Raw genomic sequence first — 27,816 nt, forward strand, 5'->3', positions numbered from 1 at the left:
TTGTTGTTTCTGATTTTTACAACTTACAAGCTAAACATAACAATAGCGTCATGAAGCTGAGAAGTCACATTATAATTAAAATATACATTTAGGTAATGCATTTCTCACACTGAAAAAAAAGTAATGAAAAAATAATGTTGGAACTATTTATTGGTCCACAGAATGACAATTTTTTTTTATTAAATGTGATTATATTGATGTTTTTAGTAATAAACAAAGAACTGAACGTGGTTTTTAATTCTAATAATCTTATTAATGTTACAGTTAAAAAAGCAAACCAAGTCAGTACTGCCCATAACATCTCAAGATAAACTACCATGACGTAATCGAGGGAAAGATTGTCAGCATGCAATGGATAATGGCCACACAACTCACTTCAGACTTTTCAGAAAGCGATTTTGATGAATAATTTTCTGATCAAGAATCCCCAGATTATGATGATAGTCAAAATTATGAATTATGATGCAGAAGGTGCTGTCAGATCATACATGTATGAACTCAGTGGATGCTCACTCAGATTAAAATACCACTAAAATCTTCCTTTCAAGATATTTATTCAAGAAAAGAGTAACTATAATGTTTTAAGTGAAACCATATCTATTCATGAACAGATACAGATTCAAAACTTATTACCGGTACCACTTGAATCAAAGTTTGACAGGATATATATATATATATATATATAAGCAGGGTTGTGTAAGTCCAGCGATTTCTATGATTTTTTCCGGTGTATCGGCTTCGATGTCTGTCGGCACACAAAATTACAGTGTTTCGCCATTGTCTTGGGTCGCTCACCTGCATTTGTTTTGCTTTTTTTTTTTTTCGTTTATCTGCCGACTCACAAAATGATTGAGCTGCCATCCTCACAGTATCTAATATTTGTTTTGCCTGGAAATTCTTTCAAAAAAGCATACTTTCTCTCATGCATCAGTTTACCCCAATCCACCATCCCATCAGTAGCTATCACATCCATCCTCTCAGCCCTGGTTCATTGAATCCTGTAACTTGGCTGTTGCAATGAAACGGCTTTCTTTCTCAACATGGGAGGCTAACCTGACTAAGGGTAACTTTATTTCATTCCGTAAGGCTCGTAACAAATGTGTGCCCATCTTGAAGCATACCAGAAAACATCATCTTGCAAATATAAAGGATGTGATTCAACCAGTGTGATTCCTCAAAGTTGTGGTGTTTCTCTATGTGATATTATGTGATTTATCAAGTTCCTAAATGATGTATGCTCCACCTTTATCCCCTTCCCTTCCTCAAACAGCATCACTGCAGACCCTTCTCAAGGAAAAGCACAAAGTTTCAATATGGTTTTTGCCCACAAATATTGTGTTCTTCGCCCATTCCAAATCTATTCTCATCCTACTTCCTCATACTAACTGTCCACTGGACTTTGTGTCCTTCTTACCTGAGAAGGTAACCATAGAGAAAGTTCTGTCCAGCCTCAGCCCTGCTTTGCTGACAGGCAAAGATGGCATCAGTACTCATGTTTTTTTTTTTTTGTTTTTTTTGTATACCTTGTCGAGGCTCATATGAGAGCTAACACACAATGCACAGCAAGGGGGGCATGAGACAAGAGGGGTGGGAGTGGGAAGGACAAAACAGTGGGGAACAGAGATATTAGGAGATCTGTGGAAGGGAGAGGGATGGGGTGGGAACACAGGGTAGACAAGATGAACATTACAGGGACTTTCAGGAAGGAAAGCAAGGGATTTGAAGGAGGTGGGTTTGGGGTGGATTAACGGGGGTAGAAAAGATTGAGGATTTGGATGGGGCATGATAAGATGTGGTGGTGAACAGTTGTTTTGAAAGCCTGGAGGGAAGAATGGGAATGAATAGAGTGAGGGAGTTTATTCCAAAGGCGGGAAAAAAAGAGGAATGAAAGAGTGAAGGTGAGCAGTGATTCGTGATTTTGGTCGTTTTAGCAGAAGGGGGTTGTTGGCGGACCTTGAGCGCCCTGCGGAAAGATGGTGGAGACTAATCGCAGACAGAGCGGGGGGGGGGCGAGACCGGAGAGGAGATGGTAGAAGACAGAAAGACCACCGACCTGCCTGTGGTGAGAGGGAGTGAGAGGCCCAAAGACTCAGCCTCATTGCTGGAGATGCCAATGATCTGAAATGCCTTGCTTTCCACAGCGTGAAGCTGAGAAAGGTGGGAGGCAGGAGCACCAGCCCAGAGGGGAGAGCAGTACTCCATCAGGCTTTGCAGACGAAAGCTTTGTAAGTGGTCAGGAGCTCAGGTGGGCCGAAGAAGGACTTTGCACGACGGAGGATTCCCAGTCTGCGACTGGCTTAGAGGCAAGGTTGGAAATTTGGCTTTCCAAGGAAAGATCATGGCAGATAGTGAGACCCAGAAGCTTGAAAGAAAGGACTTCTTCCAGAGGATTGTTGAGAAAGTAGATGGGGGGAGGGGGGGTTCAAATGGTCCTTTCAGAGAGATAAAGTGAGAGTGTGAGATTTGTCCAGATTGAAAGACATGTTCCACCTGTTGGACCAGTTTGTGATTTTATCCAGATCTGCAGTGAGCGAAGAAGCTGCTGCTTGCTGGTCTGAAGGATGACAGATGGTAGGGCAGAGGGTGGAGCCATCAGCAAAGAGTTAAAGAGGATTGTCCAGAGAGTCAGAGAGATCATTGATGAAAATCACAAAAAGAACAGGGCCCAAAACGGTGCCTTGAGGAACTCCAGCCTGGACAGGAAGAGGGGATGAAAGAACTCCATTTAGAGCCACACGTTGATTGCGACAGGAGAGGAAGTCTGCGAGCCATGAGTAGAGATGGCCTTGGATACCATGGGAAGAGAGTTTGGTGAGTAGGGCAGGGTGCCAGACCGTGTCAAAACCACCCGATATATCTGGGGATATGGCTCTGATTTCCTGTCTGGCATTGAGGACCTCCATCCTTTGTTGGGAAAGCAGAAACAGCATATCCAGGGTGGAGTGACCTGGTCTGAAACCAAATTGATGATCGGAAATCAAGCCATTGGAGAAGAGGAAGGATTTAATGTCTGAAGCAATGATGGATTCCATAACCTTGCTGATGATTGGGAGAAGGCTGATTGGTCTGTAGTTACAGGGATCTGTTTTTTCACCTTTTTATGCAGGGCAGTGATGTTTGCTGATTTCCAAATAGATGGCAGACGACCTTGAGCAAATGAGAGGGTGAATAGAACAGAGAGAGGGTGAGCAAGAGCAGAGGAGTAGGTTTTTTTAGGACATGTGGGCTGATGCCGTCTGGACCGGTTGCAGAATCTGAGTTGAGGTTTGACAGCAAGCTCTCCACCTTGTCAGGAGAAAAGGACACAGAGTCCAGGAACAGCTGGGTGCCTCTGGGTAAGGTGAGTACAGAAAGTGATGGGCTTTGGACACAAGATTTCGATGCAAACACCGAGTTTAGACATTCAACCTTTTCACATGTGGTATCAGCAGTGCGACCATTTGAGGTAAGGGAGGGGATGGGGGGGGGAACATACACCAGAAACAGATTTGATTAGACACCACCAGGATTGGGAGGAGAGTGAGAGGCTTGAGAGTTCAGACTTGAGCTTCAAAAGATGTTTTCTGGCTCTCTTGAGGGTTGATACATACTTTTTCCAAGCTTTATGGAAGGAACCGAGATTACCCTCAGTGGGGTTTGCTTTCCATGAGAAAAAGGCAAGTTGTTTCAGGACAACTGCCTCACCACAGGCTTCAGTGAACCATGTGTGGGAGTCAAGCGTAGGACAACTGAAGACGAGAGGGGATAAATCTGTGCACGAGGGAGAGCAAGTTTCTTTGAAAGATTCCCAGGATGAGTTGATGTTGGAGAAAGTATCGATGGGAGACCAGTCTCGAAGTTTGATGGCTGCTTGGAGACCCTGCCAGTCATCTTGAGTGAAATGCCGGACATGACGGCACTGAGGTGGTTCTCTGATAACAGCCAAGGAGATGTCCACTTTGACAAGGACGTGGTCAGAAGAACCGATTGGAGCGAAGGAAGAACAGCGGATATTTTCAGGGAAATTTGTCAAAATCAGATCCAGAAGAGATGGACTACCATTGGTTGAGATCCGGGTCGGGAAATTGACCAATTGAGTCAGTCCCAATGAGTCGCAGAAAGCTTTTGCTGAAGTGCCTTGACTGGCATGTTTTCGGATAGTGAGTTGTAGATGGAGTCATCACTGTTTGGTGGATGGTACAGTACACATATTAACATGAGGTGGGAGTGGAGGGGAAGCCGTAGCCAGAGGTACTCCTGGGGGTGTGGGGGAGTGAGGGCAGTGCATGGAGAGGGGGAGGGGCAGTGCATGGAGAGAGGCAATGTTCTCAAATCCAGCTCTGCTGTTCCTGCTTCTTCTCCATCTGCACTCCTCAGCCTTTCCTCCTTTGACCACTTTGAATCTTCCTGGAGCCCAGCAAACTTCACTCCTTTCCGCAAAAAGGATGAAACATCAACAGCACACCACTAAAGGCTTCTTATTAATGTAAGCACTGTCTTTATCCATCATTGCTGCTGACATCGCCTTTCCTTTTTAAATCAGCCTGATCTCTGAACATCAGCTTTGATTCTGGCCTGGCTACTCAACTCTGCACATGCTGCTGTTGCTCTTTGCAACAGCTGGATGTCCTCAATCTCAAAGAAGAGATCATGACCATTTCGCTGAATATATCTCAGGTATTTGACACAGTCTGTTGTCATGCTGTGCTTGCCAAGCTCGCTGCCCATGGCATTCAAGGCCACCTACATTTCTTACTTCTTCCACTCACACAGTCAACACATTGCCATCAATGGAATGCCTCCTGATGCAGGCTAAATTGTCCAAGGCTGCCTTGGACCAAATATTGTTCCTCGTCTAATTAAACAACCACTCATTTACTCTACAAAACCCTCTCTTTATTTTTGCAGACTTCACATTATGTTGATTGCACGTCCTCTGCTCACTCAGTTCTCTGAATCCCACCCCCTCCCCCCCTACTCTTTGCACCCAGCAACACCAGGATGCATATGTTCTTCCGGTAACCCCTCACCTTCCCTCTCCCTCCGGTTAAACTTCCAAAATCTAGGCTTACGGCACCGCTCAACTCTTTGTTCCGTTTGTGGGACCACCTTCCTGAGGCTGTTCAATCTCCCTCTTCCCTCCAGGGCTTCAAGCAGGCAGTGCACTCCTATCTCATGTCATTTCTATCCCTACCCACAATCTTTTGGACCCCCATTAACCCTACCTAACCAATGGCAAGAGTGCGTTTGGGGATGATTAATGGGGGAGAACAAATCATGGGTTTGGAGGGAAGATGAGTAGTGAGCTGCCACCTTGAAGCCCTCGAGGAAATAATCAGATTGGAAGTGAAATAATCGCCTGGGTTCAAATCCCGACCCAGATATAAACTGTCGAGAGGCAAAGTGATGCATCACTGTGTGTGCTGTCCCTCAGATGGACATTAAATTGTACTCCTGTCCCCTCTCCCTATGGAGGGGTCAACCTTGATCTGCTTGACCTCTCAATGTGTATTTTATTTTGATGAGCAGAAATCATAAAATCATCTCAAAATAATTGGGTCATGGCAATAGCATTGTACTAAGTGTGGATCTGGAAACACCTTTTTTATTTTGCTTGAAGCGAAGCACATTTTGTTTCAAAATGCTTGAACTATGAACAGAACTTAATCGTGAAAATCCTTTCATAATTTCGTTTGAAAGAAATTCATTTCATCAGCCATTCATGACATGATTTGTTGGGATGGTTTGGAGAAAATAATGGATGAGGCAAAAATGAGGAGTGATCAAAATTGAGGAATGATGAGGAAAAGGAACAATCAAAATGAGCTAAGGTTGAGGATTATATCGATGTCTTAGGTCCCGTCGGACTAGAATCCCTGCTTGGGTGCAAGGTGTAAATACATGAGTACCTCACATTGCTTTAACAGGTACTTCTGCAGGAACGTAACAAAGGAATTCGCTATTCATTCAACGTTCCCCTGAAGGAAGACCATCAGGCAAGCTTTGCCTGGTTCCTTGAACCTTGGACTCCATGTTCTGCTTCTTGTGGGAAAGGTGACAAATCATGCATGACTTTTGTTCTTATTCTGCCCTATCTTTTATCCTCTTACATCTTAACTCAAACCAAAGTTTTGTCAAAGAAAACATTTTTTTCGAGCTTCTTCCTCCCATTTTTTTCAACACCACTCTTCCTTCCATTCAACCTTTACAAACATTTTATGACTGTCATTATACAGCGTGGGGCAGATGAAACGGGTGATTTTAAAAAGTCAGTAATTATGTAAACATGTTGTATTTGCCAAATTACAAACATGCCATTTTAAAGTACATAGCATGCCATTTATTTATTGAATATCACATCCTCGAGGTGACCTCCGTCTATGCACAGGAATTCCTCTCGTCTTTGGCACATGTTTCCGATGACGTGGCGTAGCATCTCCAAAGAAATTCCGGCAATTTTTTGACAAAGTCTTTCTTTCAGCTCTTCAATATTGTGTGGGCAATGAGCGTACACTTTGCTTTTTAAGTGTTCCCATAAAAAAGTCACATGCTGACAGGTCTGGGGACCTTGGAGGCCAAGTAATGTCACTATTCCCGAAGATGATGTGGTTATGAAAAAGTAGTCATAAGGCAGCCATTGACACTGGCTGTATGAGACGTCGCGTCATCTTGTTGAAACCAACTGACCTCATTTACTTGAGGAAACCGAGCAGCTAGATGATCAGTCAAAAATGTTGTGATCATGTTCGCATAGCGGAGATCGATTTTTAATATCTCCCGTTTCTCTGCCCCACGCTGTATTAACCTGTCGCAGTCTGCTGCTCTAGGTTGTGTTACTTTTCAACGAGATTATTCTACTTTATTAATGCCAAAATGTTTACATTTTGGTATTATTTTACATTTCTGAATTTCAGATAGTTTTGTACAGCCAGTAGTGGGGCAACTTAGCATAACAATTGTGCATTTTATGAGGAAAGCACCAAATTTGGCACACGAGTAGCCTATCATATTATGAACAGAGTTGGATATTGGGCCATCTCAAAATTTTTGATGGCAGTGGAAAATGGCTGCCACAGCCATCAGCGGCTGAATTTGAGATGGCCCAATATCCAAATCTGTTCATAATATGATAGGCTACTAGTCTGCCAAATTTGGTGCTTTCCTCACAAAATGCACAATTGTTATGCTATATTTAGCTAAGTTGCCCCACTACAGGTAGTTTCCAGGTAGACAGTATATCAATTAAATAGTCATTGATGTTCAACATTTGTGTGTGCACATACCTATTAAAATTGTATCTTCCATGTAGGTGGTGATCTCTTCTCGATGGAAAAAAAATTTTGTTCTTGTATTTTATTTGTATTTTTGGTCATGAGTCTCTTGCCTTTTCGCTTAACATTGCCAATTTGGAATTGTGTTTTGCTTCATCATTGATTGTTTTGATGGTTGTAGTATTTCTGCTGGAGTAATGAGCGAACCAAAATTCGATGTTATGTCTTCCCACTCTGAAGGAGAGCGAAAGCGTGTAGCAACATGCCGCAGACTTCTACACCTGACTGTAGCACTGAGTGAGCAGTGCCAAGCTGAAAAGAGACCGCCAAACAAGAGACAAGTCTGCAGTGCACAACCCTGCCCAGCAGTGTGAGTCTGTACATTTTATAGCTATTTCCCTTATTGCATTTACATCTCCTAAATTAGATATACCAAGAGCAAAGTTGAAAAAGTCATATAAATAAAATACATTGGAATAAGTGTAATTTTACTCTCTCATTTGTGACCATAATCGAAGCTCAAGGTTGTAAATGTTTGGTAGGGCACCATTGCGACCACCTTCAATTTATAGGCACACAGCTAAAATTTTAGGCACACCAGAGAAAATATATTGGTACACCAATTATAGCATTCTTGCAGAGTACCCACCCGATGAGCGATCTTGTTCCAAGCATGCAACACATTCTTCTGACGCATACCTTTATTTCGGTGGTGTATCGGCAAGTGACAGGTCTGTATTGGAAAAAAAAATAACCCGAGTTATGTGCATGAAGCAAAAATGTACCTACTACCGATAATTCGAAACACTTCGTTGTACTGGAACACGTGGGGACAGGAATACTGCACGATAAATAGTGGAGACTTGTAATACTCTCCCCAACCTGGAGGTGGTGCTTCCACGATACACATTTACTTAGAGAATTCGCAACCCTCCCTCTCGCTACCAAGACCATTGGCAAAGAGAAAAACACCCCAATACATTAATTGGGGTCAGTCTGATCCTCTATAGCAAGTCTGGATGTAATTGGGCTCGAACTATAGGAGTGGCGTGACAAACAAACCCACAAACACACACACACAAACACTAGTCCGTGAATTTTAGGAAGGATTTATGGTCAAATATTCAAATTTGTCTTCCTCCTCTAAAATCTTGTGGTGCCTTGTTAAGTTTATCTGTGGCATATGCTTGCACTCCATCCCTTCCTTATTTCAAATGGCCCCACAGCCCATACCACCAATAAGAAGTCCAAATGCTCAATTCTGTGTTTGCAGACCTTGATGGAATCAGCAGCTGCTCATTAATTTGGAATATGCCTTTCTATCTTGACAAATCTCACACTCTCACTCTGTGTGTGCCTGGTGTTGGCTTCATGGTTAGATTGGTGGGCTTTGGATCACTCATTTTTGAATTTCAGGTGGTTTTAGAGGTAGAGTTTTGGATTTTTAGAGGTGAGAAGACCAGAGAGGAGGTGGAAGAATTCAGAGACCACCAACCTGTATGTGATGTGAAAACGATAAGCCTATTGACTCAGCTTCATCGTGAGAGATTTCAACGATCTTAAAGGCCTTGGTTTCCACAGAATCAAGCTGAGAAAGGTGGCAGGCAGGGGTGCCAGCCCAGAGGGGAGAGCAGTACTCAATCAAGCTGTGTATGGAGGCCTTGTATATGGATAAGAGTTCAGGTGTGTCAAGGTAGGATGTTATATGGCAGAGGATGCTCAGTTGGCTACTGGCTTTGGAGGAAAACTTAGAAGTGAGGTTTGCAAAATAATGATCATAGCTGACAGTGAGGCATAAAAGGAGTTGCTGAACTTCATGGGGATTGTGAAGAAAGAGGATGGGAGGGGTTTCTTGATGGTCCTTTTGGGGAGACAGAGTGAGAGTATGAGATTAGTCTTTAGAGAAAGGCATATTCCAAATTAATGAGCAGCTGGTGATTCCATCAAGGTCTGCAAACACAGAATTGGGGCATTTGGCCTTCTCAGGTGTCATCCACCCGATGGTGGTCTCCTTGGGTTAACCTGAGGTGGTTCCGATGGGTGGGTGCCTGGAATGTCCTATCCCGAAGAGAGGATGATCACCTGGCTCTGTTATTATCTGAGCTCAAGTGTTTGGACATCGGTATTGCAGCACTCTCTGAGGTTCGGAGACCACATCGCGGCGAGATCATGGCGGGTGGTTCCACCTACTATTGGTCTGGTGACTTTGATGGTTACCATGCCCAAGGAGTTGCTGCAGCTGTATCCAATAAGCTGACTCCAATGATAATTGAGGTAACACCGGTCAACGAGCGTCAACAAGACAAAGGATTCGTCACTCATTGGGTGTCATTTCCCTGGTCACTGTATATGCTCCGACTGAGGTGAGTGATCTCACCGTGAAGGATGCATTCTATGCCATGCTCGAGTCTGTGGTTGATCAGTGACTCAGGCGAGATACTCCTCTCATCTTGGGGGATTTCATTGCATCCATGGGAACGGATAGGGATGGTTATGAGACATGAGTTGGTCCCCATGGTTCTGGAACTGTGAACCACAATAGCACTAAGTTCCTTGACTTTGCAAGAAGTCATGGAGTTAGGGTTGCTGGTTCATGGTTTCAGCACCCACAGGCTCATCGCTGAACTTGGTATTCCAACACTGGTGGTGTGGCAAAGGCGATTGACCATGTACACGTTGATGGTCGCTGGAGGATGATCCAGAACTGCAGGGTCTACCGGAGTGCTCAGTTCCTCAATACTGACCACAGGCTTGTTGTAGCAACTCTGAAGTTGCAGCTTAAATCCAGGAGAATGGTACCATCTCAGCCGAGGCAGGATGTTGGCAAGCTCAAGGATGAGAGGGTAGCTGAGGAGCTGAGGAGAACTGGATGAGTGGAGATTTGGGGGGTCTGGGCGCTTTAGGGGATCCTGAGGAGTTGTGGAGTGCCTTCAAGACCACTGTCCTTGATGTTGCCGGTCAATGTCTTGAACTCACCATTGGGCAAAGAAGAATTTTGTCTCTCCAGGGACAGTGGATACCATTGACCAGAGTTGCAGGGCCAGGCCGAATGGCAGAGCTTAGCTGTTTCCAGAGCTGAGGCGTAAAACTGTATGTTGACTAAGGGTGGACAAGGAGGCTTATGTGCAAGGAATCTGTGAGGAGGTAGAGCATCAGCTGTGGTCAAGTGATTCTTGTCCTGCTTGCAGGGGAATTCATGCATTGCGTTCATCCAAGCCCGTACCTCGGTGTACTGCAGTTAGAGCGGAGGGTGGTGGCCTCTTGACAGAGGAGTCTGAAGTGAAGGCCTGCAGGGCCAGTTAATTTGAGTGCCTGTTCCAGGCTAATCCATCAGCTGTCAAGTTGGTTGTCAATGGTGTTACTATCCCTATTGCTGACCCTCCAATCAACTGTGGTCCACTTTCGTTTGTGGAAACACAGACTGCAGTGAACCATTTGAAATGGCATAAAGCTCCTGGGATTTGTGGCATCCATGCTGAACTTCTCAAGGCTGGAGGAAATGCTGTACTCGTGTCATTGCAGACAGTTCTTTGCTCTGCCTGGAACACAGGCATCATCCAAACTGACTGGAAGAGGGGCCTTGTTGTCCCCCTCTAGAAAGGGAAGCATGATCACCAAGACTACGACAACTACCGATGGGTGACGCTGCTCTCATTGCCGTCAAGGTCTTTGCTCGGATAATTCCTGATAGGGTTTGTCACCATCTGCTTGAGCACCAGCATCCAGAGCAGTCAGGCTTTACATCAAAGAGGTCAACGATTGACCGTATCCTTGCACTTCAGGTCCTCACCAAATGCAGACGAGAGTTTTGGCAGAGGCTGCTTGCAGCCAATGCTGATCTCTGAAAAGCGTTCGATTCAGTGAATCAGGAATCACTCTTGAAGATTCTTGGTCTTCATGCGGTGCCACCAAAACTGATCGATCTGATATCTGAACTATACTTTGGTACTGAGAGTGCAAGATTCCATATCATAGTCATTGCTTCATTTTCCTCGAATGATCAACTCCGAGCAATCATCTCAATCAGTCTCGTATGCTGGCCCGTGTAGATTTCCTGGGTTGAGGCATTTCCACTCCCGATACCGTACGCATGGAACCATCGAGCCACCCAAGTGCTACGGCAATAGATGCCCATCACTGATCTAATCCGGCCGAGCAACACATTTGCATCTGAATCAGCATCCCAAGTTATTCCTCAGACAATTACATTGTGATGAGGAATTATACAATTACATCATCCGCAGGTCTGTTCTTATTGCCTGGTTCGAGTCCTGCGAGTCGAGTCAAAGCAACCACAACAGTCAGATGGGTCAGCGGTCCTGGGCCAGATTACAGCCTTTCCACTCCTGATACTGTACCTGTGGGACCGCTGAGCCACCCAAGTGCTAAGCCGGTCACCAATATAATCCAGCTGAGCAACCATTGGTTACGTACAGTGGTCTGAGGCCAGTTTGAGCTTGCTTTCCAAACTTTCATCTGCAACCATCCTGAACCACCAAATGAAGCTGCCAGAATAAATGAAATCCATCCTGAGACCAACTATATTTAATAAAAAGGAAATGCTGGGGTGAAGGATTACATGAATTAAGCAATATGAATTAACAATCTCAATAATGAATAAAAATGAATCAATAATCAAACCCGTTAACCCTTACTAAACCATACATGACATCGAAAAACCAAGCGAATGGCAGATCTTTATTTATGCTCATCTTAGGGCCCAATCAATCACACGACAAGAGATATAGATAGAACTTCAACCCTCTGTTGTCCAAATAAAATAAAAGAACAAGTGTGTGTGTGTGTGTGTGTGTATGTGTGTATATGTATATGTATATTTATATGTATATGTATATATGTCATATCAGAAGCTAAAATCCTGTCAATTTGTTTGCTAATCATTCCCTGCAGTTGGCGTCCCAGAGAATGGAGTAAATGTAGCCGCTCCTGTGGAGGAGGCAACCGCTCACGCACCGTGGTGTGCATACGAGCACCAAGTGGAGCTACAGCAGTCATATTGGACAACTCGCTCTGTCATGGCCCTCCACCACCATCAAAAGAAGCTTGCAATGCCCAAGATTGCCCTCCGCAATGGGTGGCCCTCGCATGGTCACGGGTTAGTGACGAACCATGGAGACATTTAGAATATATATAATTTACATGTGCTCGATAACTGGAAATATATTGTAACCTTATTATTGTTTTGTTATTACCATAGTCTGTTTTTATGGTGCCAGTGAGTGAAGGAAATGTGGTGATGGAATTATGCTCATCTATGATTGAAGACGATTTGGAACTAAAACGAAGAAAATAACAAGATAACATTGACAATCGATCATTTGTACTACTTCGACATCGATTGCAGGCTTGATAGGACATGTTGCTTTTTTGTAAGCCTATAGTGTTTCCTTGCTTTTCCTCTTTGGAATAAAATGAATATGTCAGAAAACGAAAAATTTTAATCATATGTCCTGAATCAAATCAATAAAATATTCGCAAAAATCTAAATTTGGGCATCGCAGGTAGGATTTCAGTAAATGCCACGAACTTGCACTTATGATAGTAGGAATGCTTTTGTAGTTTCGTACAAAGTTTAGATCTTAAAAAGGACCTTTAATTAAAAGTAGCTTTAATTTGATATACGGTCATATCTTTGGCTGATAACTACATCATACAACCTGACGATTTGGTGATGTTTTAAAATTTTTTTGCAAAATCAAGGCTTGTGGAAGAGCTAGAATAAATAATCCCACCATCTTTTTTATTTTTATGATCATTTCCCACTTCCTAAGGTGGGAAATGTACTACTTCGACACATAATGGGACTTAGACACATAATGAACAGCTAAACCATAATGGGAAGCAGGGAAACACCAACAGCAGGGTAGAATGACGCAATAGGAGAACATTTTAGAGGGACAATGGGCAAGGGGGAGAATGCTGGATACATGCATTCTTTGAAGTGGGGATATGTCAGGGTACTGTGAGACAGATCAAAACATAGCAAGGGTAGATGGTGCAACATCAGAAAGGTCTCGTGTTCAATATGAGCAAGAAAAATGCAGTGAATCTGTGAGACATCCTCATGCCATTATGGTTTTAACGTATTTAGGTTCTCACCTACTGCATAACCTTTTTGTGGGAAATGATCATAAAAATATGATGGGGGGGGGGGGGTTGGAGAAGAAGCAATATTTTGCACTGTTTCATATTTTACTGAAGGGAAGTCAGGTTGAAGTGATGGATGTTTACAACATGCTGTGTAAATAACGTAATACTGAGGATATAATACAAAAGTAGTGGCAATTTACCTTCAGGGGTGAATGCTACACATTACTTAAAGGTAGGTTAAAAATGTTGAAAAATGAAATAATAAGTGTAATTTTAACGAATTATTTTGTGTATCGCAATATTGGTTTTCCGTCCGATGAAGTGAAGTGTTGTATGTTTATATTTTCCAACGTTCTTTGCAGTGTGACAGTATGTGCGGGCCTGGTCTTATGCATCGACCAGTGCTTTGTAAAAGTGCAGACCTCACTCAAACATTGGATCCTTCAAAGTGCCTGACCACTTCCCGGCCAACAGTACAACGTCACTGCACGCGGAAAAGATGTCCTCACTCTCGGTGGCTGGTTGGCCACTGGGGAGAGGTGGGAGATCAATCACATAAGGATGCTGTACTTTCTTATTTGTATGTGCAAAAATCTTGTGTCATTGAGGATATAAACGACCGGTGGCAGCGGGATCACAAACTAACAAAGGATCAAAGTGGAACCGACTGAGGGTAAAATGGTAACAGGCATATAAAAACAGCACATGAGTGGATGAATGGCAGAACAGAAAGGGATAGGAAGGAGTGGAGAGGTGGGGGGAGGCTGGAGTAGATGAAAGCAGGCAGGAGTGCGCATGAGAGAAAGCATGAGGTGACAATGGGTTTGACTCTGAAGGACTTGAGACAACAGACACAAGGATTCGATTCCACAAGAGTGATAATAGAGAGTCAAAGGAATGGAAGTGAATATTACCTTGTAATTGAGGACGGTAATGTATTCTGGGATTCTGGAAGAATGCCTGCAGCCTGGATGGATTGGAGGAAGATGCAGTATGGAGTTAGGGAGAGGGTAGAAAGAGGGAGGCCAGAGGTGAGGTGATAGAAAACCGAAAAGCTACCAATCTGCTTGCTGTAGGCGAGAATCAGTCCTTGGGTCTCGGCTTCCTGCAGAGATAGGCCATTAACAAGGAGAATACTTGGATGAATCAAAGAATTGATGAGAAGAGAAGGGGATGTGAAGATATCAAGCATATTAACACCTTGTGTGTCTGTTACTACAGTGTTCAGCTCAGTGTGGTCTTGGCCAGCAAGTGAGACGTGTCTGGTGTGCTGCCTCGGATCAACAGCCATCAATGCTCTGTCCAGCTGTGTTACGGCCGCGGAATGCACAAGCTTGTCAAGGAGCATGTGAAACCTCACCTCGTAGTCTTAGTGAAGGTAAGAACAATTACTGACTCAGAATCCACATAAACCACCATTGGAATGGAAATTTAATTACTATTTCCTTTTGGCTGTTATTCCAACATTTACTCGACAACATTTTTTTCTTCCACTCCATACAGCCTCATAAACATTCAATACATTCTACACTGGGATGGGGAGGGGAAATGGGGAAAGGCGTTAAAGAGAGGGGAGGAAGCAGTCACGTGTCGATGATAGATGTAAAAGACAATTCATAATTACCTTGTCGTGTGTGTGTGTGTGTGTGTGTGTGTGTGTGTGTGTGTGTGTGTGTGTGTGTGTGTGTGTGTGTGTGTGTGTGTGTGTGTGTGTGTGTGTGTGTGTGTGTGTGTGTGTGTGTGTGCGCACATACATGTATACCCTGCCTCCCTCTGGCCTCCTTCTCTGAGGGTGTTTAACACTTGGTGCGTCATCCTGGATGAACACCACTCACTTGAAACATCAGACATGTACATGATACATGGTACACAGCACTTGGAAATGGGTAGCATAATTTGCTGGGGGGCACAGTTGTATGGCTGTTGCAGTGCCCCCTGTAGGTTAGGGCAGGAATTTGTATTTTGGCCATGGTGCTGTCAATTGTTCACCTGCTCTTCATGAAGGACATTGTGGAATCTTCAAGGTCCACCAACGAATGCCAGCAGACGGGACGCCCAGTTTAACGTCCATCCGAGGAACGGCACCCTACCTGTGATGAATCACCCTACCTGTGAAACACGAGGATGAGAGTTTATAGCTGGGTCTAGATTCGAACTCAATAAACAGCTTGGAGGACTTGATTGTTAGCACAGCTGAAATTATTTAAATTGCCTTCATTTATTTATTCATTTTAATTGCACAACTTCTTGGTCACTGAAGTTGATCTTTGTGAAGTTTTCAATAATGATGCATTTGCTTATAAATATCAATGTTAAACCAAACATCAATTCATGATGACAAATCAGGTTAAAGGGGAATGCATTTGTTGTTTTTTTTACTGCATGAACGTATAATTATTAAGTATTTTATCTAACTTTCTCATGCTTTTTCAAAAAGGCTTGAGAAGTACTGAATTTTTTTTTCTGGAACTCAAACTTCGTTTGTACAACTTCTCATCCATCTTTTCTTCATTTCTGCCCAGAATGCAGAGATATCAACAAGGTTGCCTATTGCCCTCTGGTGCTGAAATTTCGCTTCTGTAGCCGAGCCTACTTCAGACAGATTTGCTGCAAAAGCTGTCAAGGTCAATGAGCAGAAAGATTTTGGATGTTGTCTGTTCGCTGTTGTTGTGGTTGTTGTTACCTCGTTGGCATACAATTGTATGCATGCACATACAATGTAATAATTAGATTTTGAATCCATCATGAGGAATATTAATTTGAATAAGAATACACTAATTCTGAGAACACACTAAAGAGACGAGACAGCCAGCGGTTTGTTCGGAAATGTCAGCGTGTAATTAGGCCAAAATCAATTTGGCTTTGGTGTGCTCGAAGGAATCAAAGAGCCCAATTCAACTTTTATGCAACGTTTGCTACAAATGATATCATTTCTATAGATTTCTTTATTCAGGAACAGTAAAACCTGAAGTTTCGTTTTTAAAACTTTTTTTCTGTTTTTTTTTTTTTCTGAAATTGCTTTTTTATATGGTTTGGAACACAATTGGTGCCAGGATAAATTTATCCCTCTCAGGCAGCTGGTTTGCCTGAGTGGTTCGAGAAAGTTAGTCAAGTATCTTTGGACCAAGTGTTGCACTTTTTTTTAATTTCAAAAGCAAATGTTCTTCTGTTAAATCAATTTGTTGCACCACGCCGGTTTGGGCATCTGGTTGTTAATATCGCTGTGCATTTTTATAGGTACAGGGGAACGTGCGTAATTCGAACCAACATATGTACTTTTTAAATGTGACAAACCATGTCACACCGTACGCATAAAAAGGCTGCATGCTTACTTCCTAGGCCTCTGTGAAAATATGCAATGACGCTGATGCCGTCCAGTTAAAACAAAGGAAAAAATTGTCAGACTTGTACATATACTTATTTAAATTAAGACTGTTAAATGATGATGTTTTTTTTTTCCTTGTAAAATACATATTTATTGTGTTGCAAGCACAAATTATGCTGGAATATTATTTGGTTACTTGCAAGTAAATAGGAGAAGGCAGCAGGTTTATTTTCCAAGAAGCTTCGCAAACCTCATTCGTATTCACTGTTCTTCAGCAAACTCACGAAGGTAATGCACAATATAATTAAATAATATGCCGTTTCAAAAATGAATAAAGTACCAGTGATTGCAGGAATTTTTTTTTTTAACTTTCAGTGTCTGACATGGAATGTTAAGAGGCATGCTGATATTTCCTGGTTATGGAAGGTTGTTTCTTATCACACTGAAAATAAAAAAAAATGTACAATAAACATATTTATCTTCCATGTGCTAGTTCGTCATATTTATCGCGTAGTAGTGAATACTTTGTTCGAATACAAGGTGAATGCCTTGCTATGCTCGGCAGTCAATTTTTTCAAATAATGACTCAACCAAAAATTCCTGGATTTAATCCTGTCATCTCTGCAGTCGGCCATTGTAAAACATTGCCTTAAATATTAAAAGCCTTACTTTTCATATATTATGTTTAGTCAGTGCCAACATAGCATTACGTAAGAAAATAGGGTGGATTGGATTTTACCATCTCTTCCCATCTCTGTAAAAAGTACATTTTGTCTCCATGAGGACATATAGTCTGTATTTCTCCACGATTCCGTACCAGCCAAGTTTTTCATTCACTCCGATTCCTCCACTCAGTTTCCCATTAAGCTATAAAAAAACACTCAAAAAGAAACTGGAAAACAATGATTCCCAACAGTATCCATGCTGTCCATTCCTTGGTCATTTATCTGTAATTAAAAAGTCAAAAGAAAATAGTTTTGCGAAAACTATCTACGACTAAACAGATGTTGCCAAGTTAGTCAGTAAAGTAAACATGACAATGCACTCCTGTAAATTCAGAGAGGTAAAAGAAGATCAATATTTGATGTTATTTCCTCCAGTTTAAGAGTCTGCTTCAAGCACTGCTCCCCTTTTGATCCGCTTGGTTCGGAAAACCACAGATCTACAGATGTCGACGTGCCCACATGGGGTCAATTTCATGTTAACACAGGTTTCTCTTCAACTGCACGATGAATGACAGACTGGGATGACATCAAAACCTGCTCATGGGTTCTTGCCCTTACCTCCTCACAGATGAACAAACAAGAAGCTTAATCCTCAAATAGTGAGAAAGGCATGTAAAAGCAACGTGTGGTTGACTATAGCCAAACTGGAAACCGGATGATTCATATTCTTTTTACAGTATTTCAATCGGGTCTTGTGTGTAGACCATTCTTAATTTCTATTACAACAAATACTTAAAAAAAATTTTTTTTTTCAGTTTTAGCAACACTCCGACTGAATAACATGTTTACTCACTTGTTCGGAATACTATATTATTTATCTGTCCAACAATTAAAGCCCTTTTCTACTTACTTATGGTACTTTATTACCCTCATCGAAGGATTCAGAGAGGGAATTGCATTTGGCTCTGTTTGTCTGTCTGTCTTGGCTTGTCTTTTGTTTGGCCGCACAGAACTTTTGTGTTTCACTCTGCAACCGCTTGTCGGATTGAGACGAAATTTTCACCATTAGTGAGACTACTCATGTAGAATGTTTTAATGATAATTATGATGTCATAAGTCACGTGGTGTGGCAGCCATATTGGAAAAATTGAAAAACTTTGGACCTCCATATCTGAAACCGCACCAAAGAAAAATTTGAAACTTGGCACAAAGCAAGTGCTCATGGGGAATGAGTGTGATTTTTTTCATGACGTCATAGGTTCCCTCGTTATGACGTCATAGTTGCATATGTAGAACGCCACATCTGGTCAGTAAGAATTTTTTTGAGGGTCATCTAGGGATAAAATGCTCCACAGAAAAAAAAATCATATTGTTATCGGTCACATGATTCGGCAGCCATATATGTATATATATATATATATATATATATATATATATATATATATATATATATATATTTTTTTTTTAACCTTTGAAAATCTTCTCTGAAGTGACTGAACATATCGAGGTGAAACTTTACATGTATGACTGCCTGTTCATGAGGAACAAAAGGTTCCCACATACGATGTCATTGGTCACATGGTTTGGCAGCCATCTTGGATTTACCCTAAAACCTTTAAAATTCTTCTGCAGAATGGTTGGACAAATTGAGGGGAAACTTCACGCAAGTGTTCCCCAAGCCATGGGTGCACAAGTGGCACATAGCAAGCACTCCTCATGGAGAATGAGTGTGGTATTTTTTTATGACATCATAGGTGCTTGCCTTCATTATGACATCATAATTGCATATGTAGAATGCTACATCCGATCAGTATAAACATTTTGAGGGTCATCTAGGGATAAAATGGTCCACAAAAAATGTTTGATGATGTCATTGGTCACGTGATTTGGCAGCTTATATCTATATATATATATATATATATATATATATATATATATATATATATATATATATATATATATATATATATATATATATATATATATATATATATTTTGTTAACCTTCAAAAATCTTCTCTGAAATGGCTTAAAATATCGAGGCCAAACTTTACACATATTACTGCCTATCCATGAGGAACAAAGAAGTCACACATGTGACATCAAAGGTCACATGGTTTGGCAGGCATATTGGATTTACCTGAAAACCTAAAAAATACATCACTCGAAAGAAGTCCTGGGAAGGGTTTTCAATCTCAGATTGCTCTTTTTCTTGTTGTACTTTGTGGTCAGATGGACATACAACTACAAAATTGGACACTAAAATAAAAAGCACTTTGCTTTCTGCAAAAATACATCAATAGAATCAAAACAGGTGAACATCAAGAAGTTATGGGGGATTGGGATAAAGTTGTGACGAACACTTACCTCCACCACCCCCCCCCCCGCCCCTCTTCCCATCTATTGACTAAATGTACATTAAGATGAAATAGCAAGTTGCCCGTCAGTGCCCACACATGATTCTAAACAGGGTGCGGATGAAGGAGGCAAAAATACAAATGGTGTCTTCTGTCATCAAGCCAGCAAGCTGGGAGCACAAATTCACATTTATTGCCACATCTGATGCAATTTAAATGCTCTAGTGGTGGCAATGTGCTCCATCTGAAACTGTTTGTTCGATATATGTAGCTTTTTGATGCCACAGGTCTTTTATTAAGAGTTGTATTGGTGACAAAGCCAGTGACCAATTGTAAATTAATAGTAAGATAAATCCCAATGTTAACTAAGAGGCCACATAGTTTGGCTCTACAAGTTGACAAGGTCATTGAACAGCAATAATTTGGATGTTGTCAGTTTGCTGCTGTTGTTATCTCATAAGCATCCAATTATTTGAAAGCAAAACTGCAGCAGGTGGAGAAATACTTCTCCAGCAGTGACAGCCAAGCTGGAGCCATGAATCACATTTAATTAACCCAGATGAATCAAATAGTTTTCCAGACATTCAGTACATGTGCCATAGTTGTGAAATGCACCAGCATGGAGTCTGCTCCAATAAATAAGGTGAATGTAGGTCATGAGACAGGAAGTTTTAGAGTGCTGTTTGTTTCAACAGTCACTTGTACTCTGCTGTGCTCTTCAATGCATGGGTTAAAAGCTACAATACAAATCATAAAGCAATGTAGAAATATAAAGCTCATTTTAGCCACTCACTGATTGACTCACTAACTAATTTATTTGTTTATTCATATGCAGCCTGTGGCTGCAAGCTTCATCATTTTCTGGGGGCACAGCTGTGCCACTGATGTAATGCCACCCGTTACCAGCACACTGGTACTCATTTTGCCAACCTCGGAAGGATGACAGGCTGAGCCAACCCTACCTCGTGTTAATTCAATAGTCTGACAGGGGCTTGAACTCAAGAAACCAAATATCTTAAGTCAGCCACCTTAAGTCAGCCACCAACCACATTCAACCAACACCAGGCCTACTCAATGATTGATTGAGTGACTGACTAATATTCATGAAAATATAAATAAATTAAAAAAATAAATGCAAGTGACTGACCTGAGACAATGGGGAAGCACTCGTTATTGCTTACAATGTAAAAGCATACCCCACTAGTAAAGGTACGTAAAGTACAATTGTTTTGTGTCAGAGTGAAATAGTACATTGTACACATTGTACTTGATCTGTGAGTGTTTCTACATACTCAAGAGTGACCCTTTTTCCAATGTCCACAAAGTTGTATAATATAATCAAAATCCTCTCAATGACCTGTATATTGTATTTAAATCGTTATTTATCTAAATTGTGGTATTGCTGTGAGTTTTATCACACCATTGGAATATTTAGTGTACACTCCATCGAGCAAAGGGAATGTAAAAACAAATCTCACAAATTAAAGGATTTTTCCAATTCATCCATAATGTACACTCATGGCCATAAATATTGGCACCCTTGCACTTTTTTCAAATAATACACCACTTCTTCCAGAAAATTGTTGAAATCAAAAAATATTTTGCGATCCACAGATGTATTTCTTTGGTTTGCAGTGGAACAAAACAAAAAAGCTGAAGAAAATCACGAAATCGTAGCTTATGCCACACAGAAATCCTAAAAAAAAAATGAAATCCAATATAATTGGCACCTTTTAGAAGTTGTTGGAAATAATTAAATTCCAAGCAGGTGATTCTCCTTTACTTTGGAATTTAACTCACCTGTGGTGAGTTGCAGGTGCCTGCAAAATAAAAATCACTCATTCAACCAGTTTGAATTGAGAAAAGGGGTCATTCTACTGTTTTGTGTCACTATGCACTGCAATCAGCATGGAGTAAAGAAAGAAAACCAGAGAATTGTCTGAGGTCAGACACAAGATTGTAGTCAAGCATGGATAATCTCAAGGCTACAAGCCATCTCCAGAGACATTAATGTTCCTGTGTCCACCGTAGGCAATGTTATCAGGAAGTTTAAGGCCCATGGCAATGTCACCAACCTCCCTGGGCATGGTCACAAGAGAAAACTTGATTGAAGATTGCAGCGAAGGATTGTTCGAATGGTGGAGAAAGCACCCCTTGATCAACTGCCAAACAGATTCAAGCTGACTTTCAGACACAAGGTACGACAGTTTCAACTTGCACCATCCGTCGCCAACTCAATGAACGGGGGTTCTATAGTAGGAGACCCAGGAGGACTCCACTGCTGAGAGAGAGACATAAGAAAGCCCGACCGGAGTTTGCCAAAACACACCTGTACAAGCCAAAATCCTTCTGGGAGAATGTCCTGTGGACACATGAGACCAAATTGGAGCTCTTTGGTAAAGCACATCATCTCTATGTTTACAGAAAACAAAATGAAGCCTTCAAAGAAAAGAACACCTTCCCAACAGTCAAACATGGAGGAAGGAGGTTCAATGATGTGTTGGGGTTGCTGTGCTGCCTCTGGCACTGGATGCCTTGATTGTGTGCATGGCATCATGAAATCAGGACATTACCAAGGCATTTTGGAGCACAATGTTCAACCCAGTGTCAGAAAGCTGGGTCTCTGTCGAAGGTCATGCATCTTGTAGCGGGACAATGACCCCAAACACACTTCAAAAGCACCCAGGAATGGTTCAAGGCAAAACGCTAGACTGTTCTGAAGTTGCCAGTAACGAGTCAGATCTAAATCCCATTGAATGCCTGTGGGGAGATCTGAAAACAGCAGTTGGGAGAAGGCACCCTTAAAATCTGGGAGAACTGGAGCAGTTTGCACAAGATGAGTGGGCCAAACTGCCAGTATAGAGGTGTAGGAAGGTCATTCATGGCTATAGGAAGCGCTTGGCTGCAGTTATTTTGTCCAAAGGCCATGATACCAAATATTAAGTCGAGTGTCAATAATTTTGTCAATGCCATTTCTTTATATTTTCTGACTTAAAAGGATATATCAAGTTCTGAATCAAAAACAAAGGTTTTGTCGGATTAACAGTGAAATAAAGAATTGTGAAGACAAAATACTTTTGTCAATTTCAACTTATTTTTAGAGAAACATGAGTTATTTGAAAAAAGTGCAAGGGTGACAATATTGTTACGTCTGGGGGGGGGGGGGGTATGCATTCAAAGGGTAATTAGGATGTTTAATTTGGTATGCCATGCTGTTCGAGTTGTACCAGGATCTCGATGTAATAAGTAGCAATTCAGTGGTGATAAGTTGTCTAGTACATGTCCATTTCTTCAAGGGGGAAATGATAATTGTCACGTAATTAGATAGGGAGACGGGTTTGGGTAAGTGTGTCTGCGTAAACCCTTTTAGTATTCCCTGGAGGCTTGCCGTGACGTAACAGGACAGTTCTGCGGATGGCTCCACCCCTTGATCATGATTGGCGGAAGGCGACGGCGGAGGGCCAATAAAAGGGCTCGATTGGAAGTGACGAGGACTCGAGTATAAAAAGGTTCTGTTCGGGAAAAGAAGTGGAAGAGGAGTCATAAAAAGAAAGTGTCTTGTCGAGGCTGTTGGTCTCGGAGCGTGCTTTCTTGTTGCGCTGGTTCGTTCCTCGATTCGTCGTGCCTCGTGGCCTAGCTGTGCCTCGTGCCTCACCTCGGTTGACTCTGGAGTTCTGCTGGCTCGGAGTACGGGACCGAACGGCGGGCGGACCTGCCTCCCTCTCCTGCTCGCATCTTGGTGCCAGAACTGGCTCCCTGGCGGCTGTGAGCGGTCTTGGGCCTACACCAGGAGGTCGACACCTGACGAGCGCAACGCCAGCTCGTCCGGCGCCAATCCAGGGACTGTTGCGTCGACACCACGGGCCAGCCTGACCACCAGGACCAGCTACGGTGTGTGTGTGTGTGTGTGTGTGTGTGTGTGTGTGTGTGTGTGTGTGTGTGTGTGTGTGTGTGTGTGTGTGTGTGTGTGTGTGTGTGTGTGTCTGGCGCCTTTGAGGGTTTGAGATTTGTATATCCATTGGAATTGTTTGTGTTTTCCCCACGCCCGAACCCACACCACCATCCTGTGGAAACGCCCCGGATCCCTCCTCTTGCCGAGTCTTATTATTATTTCTGGTTAGAGAAATAAACATTATTAACTCAGTGAAAAGCGACTCGTGCCACCTTCCTCGTCCCGTTTGCTGTGGAGCGATTAAAACCGCCATCTTTGGGTTATAAAAAATAAACCGCCTCCATCGTTTCGGCTCATTCTACGTTGGCGGGACTGTTCAAGTCCCGTGGACGTCACAATATTTTTGGCCATGACTGTATCTATTCAAACTCATTGCTCATCTACACTCATTTGTTTCTCTTTTCTCTCACCTGTGGAATCAACTTCCTCATTCGATTCAATCTCATCCTCCCCTCCAAGACTTCAAGATGTGTGTTCACCTCATCATGTCACCCACATCCATACTCATGATCTTTTCTACCCCTCCATGAATCTCAATACCGGGTATGTCGACCTCCAGCAGCAATCATTGCATTGACCATCTCAGTTCCAGCTCATTGAGCATCTGCTTCTGCAACGGTTTAAGTGTGATGATCAATGATATCCCAGAGACGTTCAATTGGATTTAAATCCGGCGAGATGGCAGGCTACGGTGTCATGACATTAACAAGAACGTTTCTTGTTTGAATGGTTTGAAGAGCAAGAGCATTATCGTGCATAAATATGACTCCCAGACAATGTTGTTGAAGGGTAGGCAACACATCTCATTAAAGTATCGATCTGCCATCAACTTGCCATGGATCAGATGAAGTTGGTTTGAATGCTTTCAGCAATACCACCCCACACCCTGACACTTCCACATCCAAAATTTGTGGCTTCCTGGACAGAGACTTAGGCATATCGCTCATTGTGTCTTCTGCACGCATGCATGACTATCATGCCTTTCAAGTAGAAACCTGGGTTTGTCATGGAAGATACCCCCATTGTCTATTAGATGTGCTGATTTGACCACTGCCAGCATGCTTGGATGTGTCACGGTGCGAATCTTGGATGCTGAATCACACAACGAGCACAGATCCCTGTATCACGGAGATGCCTCGTTATGGTGTTGACACATCCTGTGAAGTCCAGGGAGCATGTTTCCAATAATATGGGCAGCTTGAAACTGATTGGGTGGATGAGTTGTACAAATGTATCAATCCTGAGTGTGAGCCGTTATTCTGGGATGTCCACTTATTGGCCTATCTCTTGTTGATCCAGTGGCTTGATAGAATATCTTCTGAGGTCATAAACAGTTCCTCTCTTCACATTAACCCTTTGAACCCTGAGCTCCTTGGACTTTCATCTACCCCACCCTGGGCTCCCTGGAGAATATCCGGCTGCTCAGGTATATGGAGGTGTGAATAGTGGCTGGTAAAACGACCGCTATGGTTCAAAGGGTTAAAGATCTTTACAACATGGCTAATGGAAGACCCTGGTTTTATGTTGGTGTCAAATTATTTGATAATTTTCCTTTTCTGACAGACATTGTGACAGATTGTTAAGGAATGTAACCAGTATGTTTTTTGGATGATCCACATGCTCTGTCTGGGAAAGACTTTCAAATTTACTCGAAATGTCTTGTGTCACCTTCACATGATTTGCACCTGCTGAACCATTATTGCCAAAGCCGATTATTTTACATGGAAACTTGCAATCAGGTGTTCTGCACATCCCTCGTGCCAGAAATGCACATGGATTGAACGCTGAAGCAGCCCTTCTGCAATTACATGATCAATTCTAGAATCTACATGTTTATTTGCTTTAATATCAGAAAGTGTTTTAAGTACTTAAAGTGTATAACTACAGTACTTGCTACACACCTTTGGAACATCCATTTATTTCTTCATTGTGCTGCTTTTAATAGTGTAGATTGTAGAAAAGGAGCTTAATAATGTGTTTCATTAGGCCTCCCAAATTATACAACAATCGACAATCTTTAAAAAGAAAGTTGAAAAACAGTTGGAAACTCGGGAGTTCAGAGAACATCTTACCCAAGTGCGGATCCATCATTTTAAGTTGGGGGAGGAGGGGCGCAAAAATTAACATTGCACTGAAAAAATATAATTTGGCCGAGCAGAGCGAGGGGAACGTTTGTTGTGGGTGTTTGTTTTTGTCATAAATTCTAAAGACTATTCCAAATATAGACAAATAATGCTCAAATACACTTGAAAATAAGTATTCTAATGAAAAAACAAACGTTTGATTAAAACTAAACATATATTTTAATTATTGTCTCATCATAAAACTCCAATTGAAAGAAACAAATGACGTGATGATCAAAACCAATCAATAATGTCTGATGTATTGAACAAGGTTTGATGTGGAAGTGACCTTCGATCAGAATTACGGTTTTGCCATCAGCTGAACATTTGCCCTCATCATCTCGACGATGTGAATCGCTTTTAACAAAGCTTTCTTCTCCAACACCTTTAAGGCATATTGTATACCCTGGGGAATTTTGCAGTCAAAAATAAATCAGTATATGACCAACCACCTCCCCTGCATCTTCTCCCTCCCCTCCTCTTGCTACCTTATTCATTCTATCCATACCAGTTTTAACATCCAATGTCCTCATGCAGACATCATAAGTAGATGCCCTTTGAGCTAATCCCACATTTTCAAGTAAAATATTTCAACAGTTACTGGACACTTGCAAACACACCTTCAAGTTTATTCAGGGAATGAGGTTCTATGGTATCAGCATTTACTACTTCATCTGAATTACTTGGAAATGTACTGTTCATAATAAATGAAGCAACAGAAAGAGGCTTGTATATTTTTCTGGTACATTCAAACATATTCAAAATATGCTTGAAGAGGACTCCATAAACAGATATGACATCAGTGGAAGCCAAACCGAAGTTATGTGAAAATAACGTAGGTGTGTGAAATGAGTGTATAAATTGGCGACGACGTCAGTCTAAATTATCACGTTAAAGTGTATTGGCAGAAATGCCTTTAATAACGTGTGACAAGTTTGTATGTGTCGTCATCGACCAAAATCTAACGGTCCAGGTCTTGGTATGAGATGTTGTACCATTCTTCGGTTTGAGCCATTTTCAGTTGATTGAATCCATGTGGGTGGGTTTGGTGAGCACAAACGAGGATGCCCACAAATACCATGGATTTGATGATGTTCCAAGAATGTCAATCGGATTTGTCTGAAGATCTTGCAGGCCAGTCCATGCAAGTGATGATGTGGTTCTGAAGTGCCGAGTTGGCATGTGCACAGCATGGATGGTGTTGTCATCGAAAAAGATGTCGAAGTTGGGATCCTGATATTTGGCCAGGGATGACAACGACCTTAATGAGCTCATCCCTTCACCTGACACCAATCATAGCACCCTTCCCAATTAATAAGATAACTTTTCCAGCAAACCTGAATACCAGCCAACACCGACAAAACCGATCATGGTGCTTAATGGTAAAATTAGTAAATTGCTCCCCACCTAATCCAGACGATCACATCCATTATTTAAATCTAGGCAGGATACAGACACCTCTGTGAAACATGACGTCAATGATTAATGTTCCAGTTATATACAGTGTTACATGTATTTCTTACAAGAGCATGGACCTCTTACCACTGGTATGAAGCCTATTCTGAACTTTCTGGGTCAGAATTTGATGGTTCATTGGTCTTTGCTGGTCATTCGAGAGAAAATTGTGCTCTTGAAAAGCAATTCCTTGGGCCAAGGGTGACAAGGTATATGTATCATGAAGGGTGATGTGAACCAGGTCTCTGGTCCATCTGATGGTCCTTTGTCAGTGCCATAGAAATAAGTGGTACTGGGAAGCATTCCCCCCTCAATCATCCAGTAATGTCAAACTCATTTTGGTCTAATAAGACATCATTCTTAAACTCATTTAAATCACACGGGTGCCTAATTTAGAGTGCAAACATGGGTCATGTCCAGACATGTATACATATTCTGTGGGACATGATATCCATATCTAATCTGAAGGCTCCCATAAGGAAATGACAGCACAGGTATTTGAGAATAAGCAATGAAATGAGCAGTCGCAAATTTTTGCCCAATGCAAGATGCCAATGAAATCAGTGGAGAAAAATGCAT

At 42.0% G+C, this 27,816-nt stretch overlaps 1 protein-coding gene across 2 annotated transcripts in view; it reads left to right on the plus strand.

The window, feature by feature from the left end:
- Nucleotides 1-16,721, plus strand: part of LOC147033001 (A disintegrin and metalloproteinase with thrombospondin motifs 6-like) — a 152,522-nt gene extending 135,801 nt beyond the window's left edge. For both annotated transcript variants that reach the window (XM_085871105.1, XM_085871104.1), the window contains exons 19-24: nt 5,907-6,033; nt 7,491-7,620; nt 12,162-12,366; nt 13,724-13,900; nt 14,583-14,739; nt 15,884-16,721. In XM_085871105.1, coding sequence (XP_085727231.1) covers nt 5,907-6,033; nt 7,491-7,620; nt 12,162-12,366; nt 13,724-13,900; nt 14,583-14,739; nt 15,884-15,993 — 906 coding nt within the window. In that variant the 3' untranslated portion in view covers nt 15,994-16,721. The remainder of the gene's footprint in view (nt 1-5,906; nt 6,034-7,490; nt 7,621-12,161; nt 12,367-13,723; nt 13,901-14,582; nt 14,740-15,883) is intronic.
- The last annotated feature ends 11,095 nt before the right edge of the window (nt 16,722-27,816 follow it).

The sequence above is a fragment of the Eptatretus burgeri genome, chromosome 2 (assembly GCF_056783735.1).
Source record: "Eptatretus burgeri isolate ZD-2024b chromosome 2, Ebu_testis_v1, whole genome shotgun sequence".
NCBI lineage: Eukaryota > Metazoa > Chordata > Myxini > Myxiniformes > Myxinidae > Eptatretus > Eptatretus burgeri.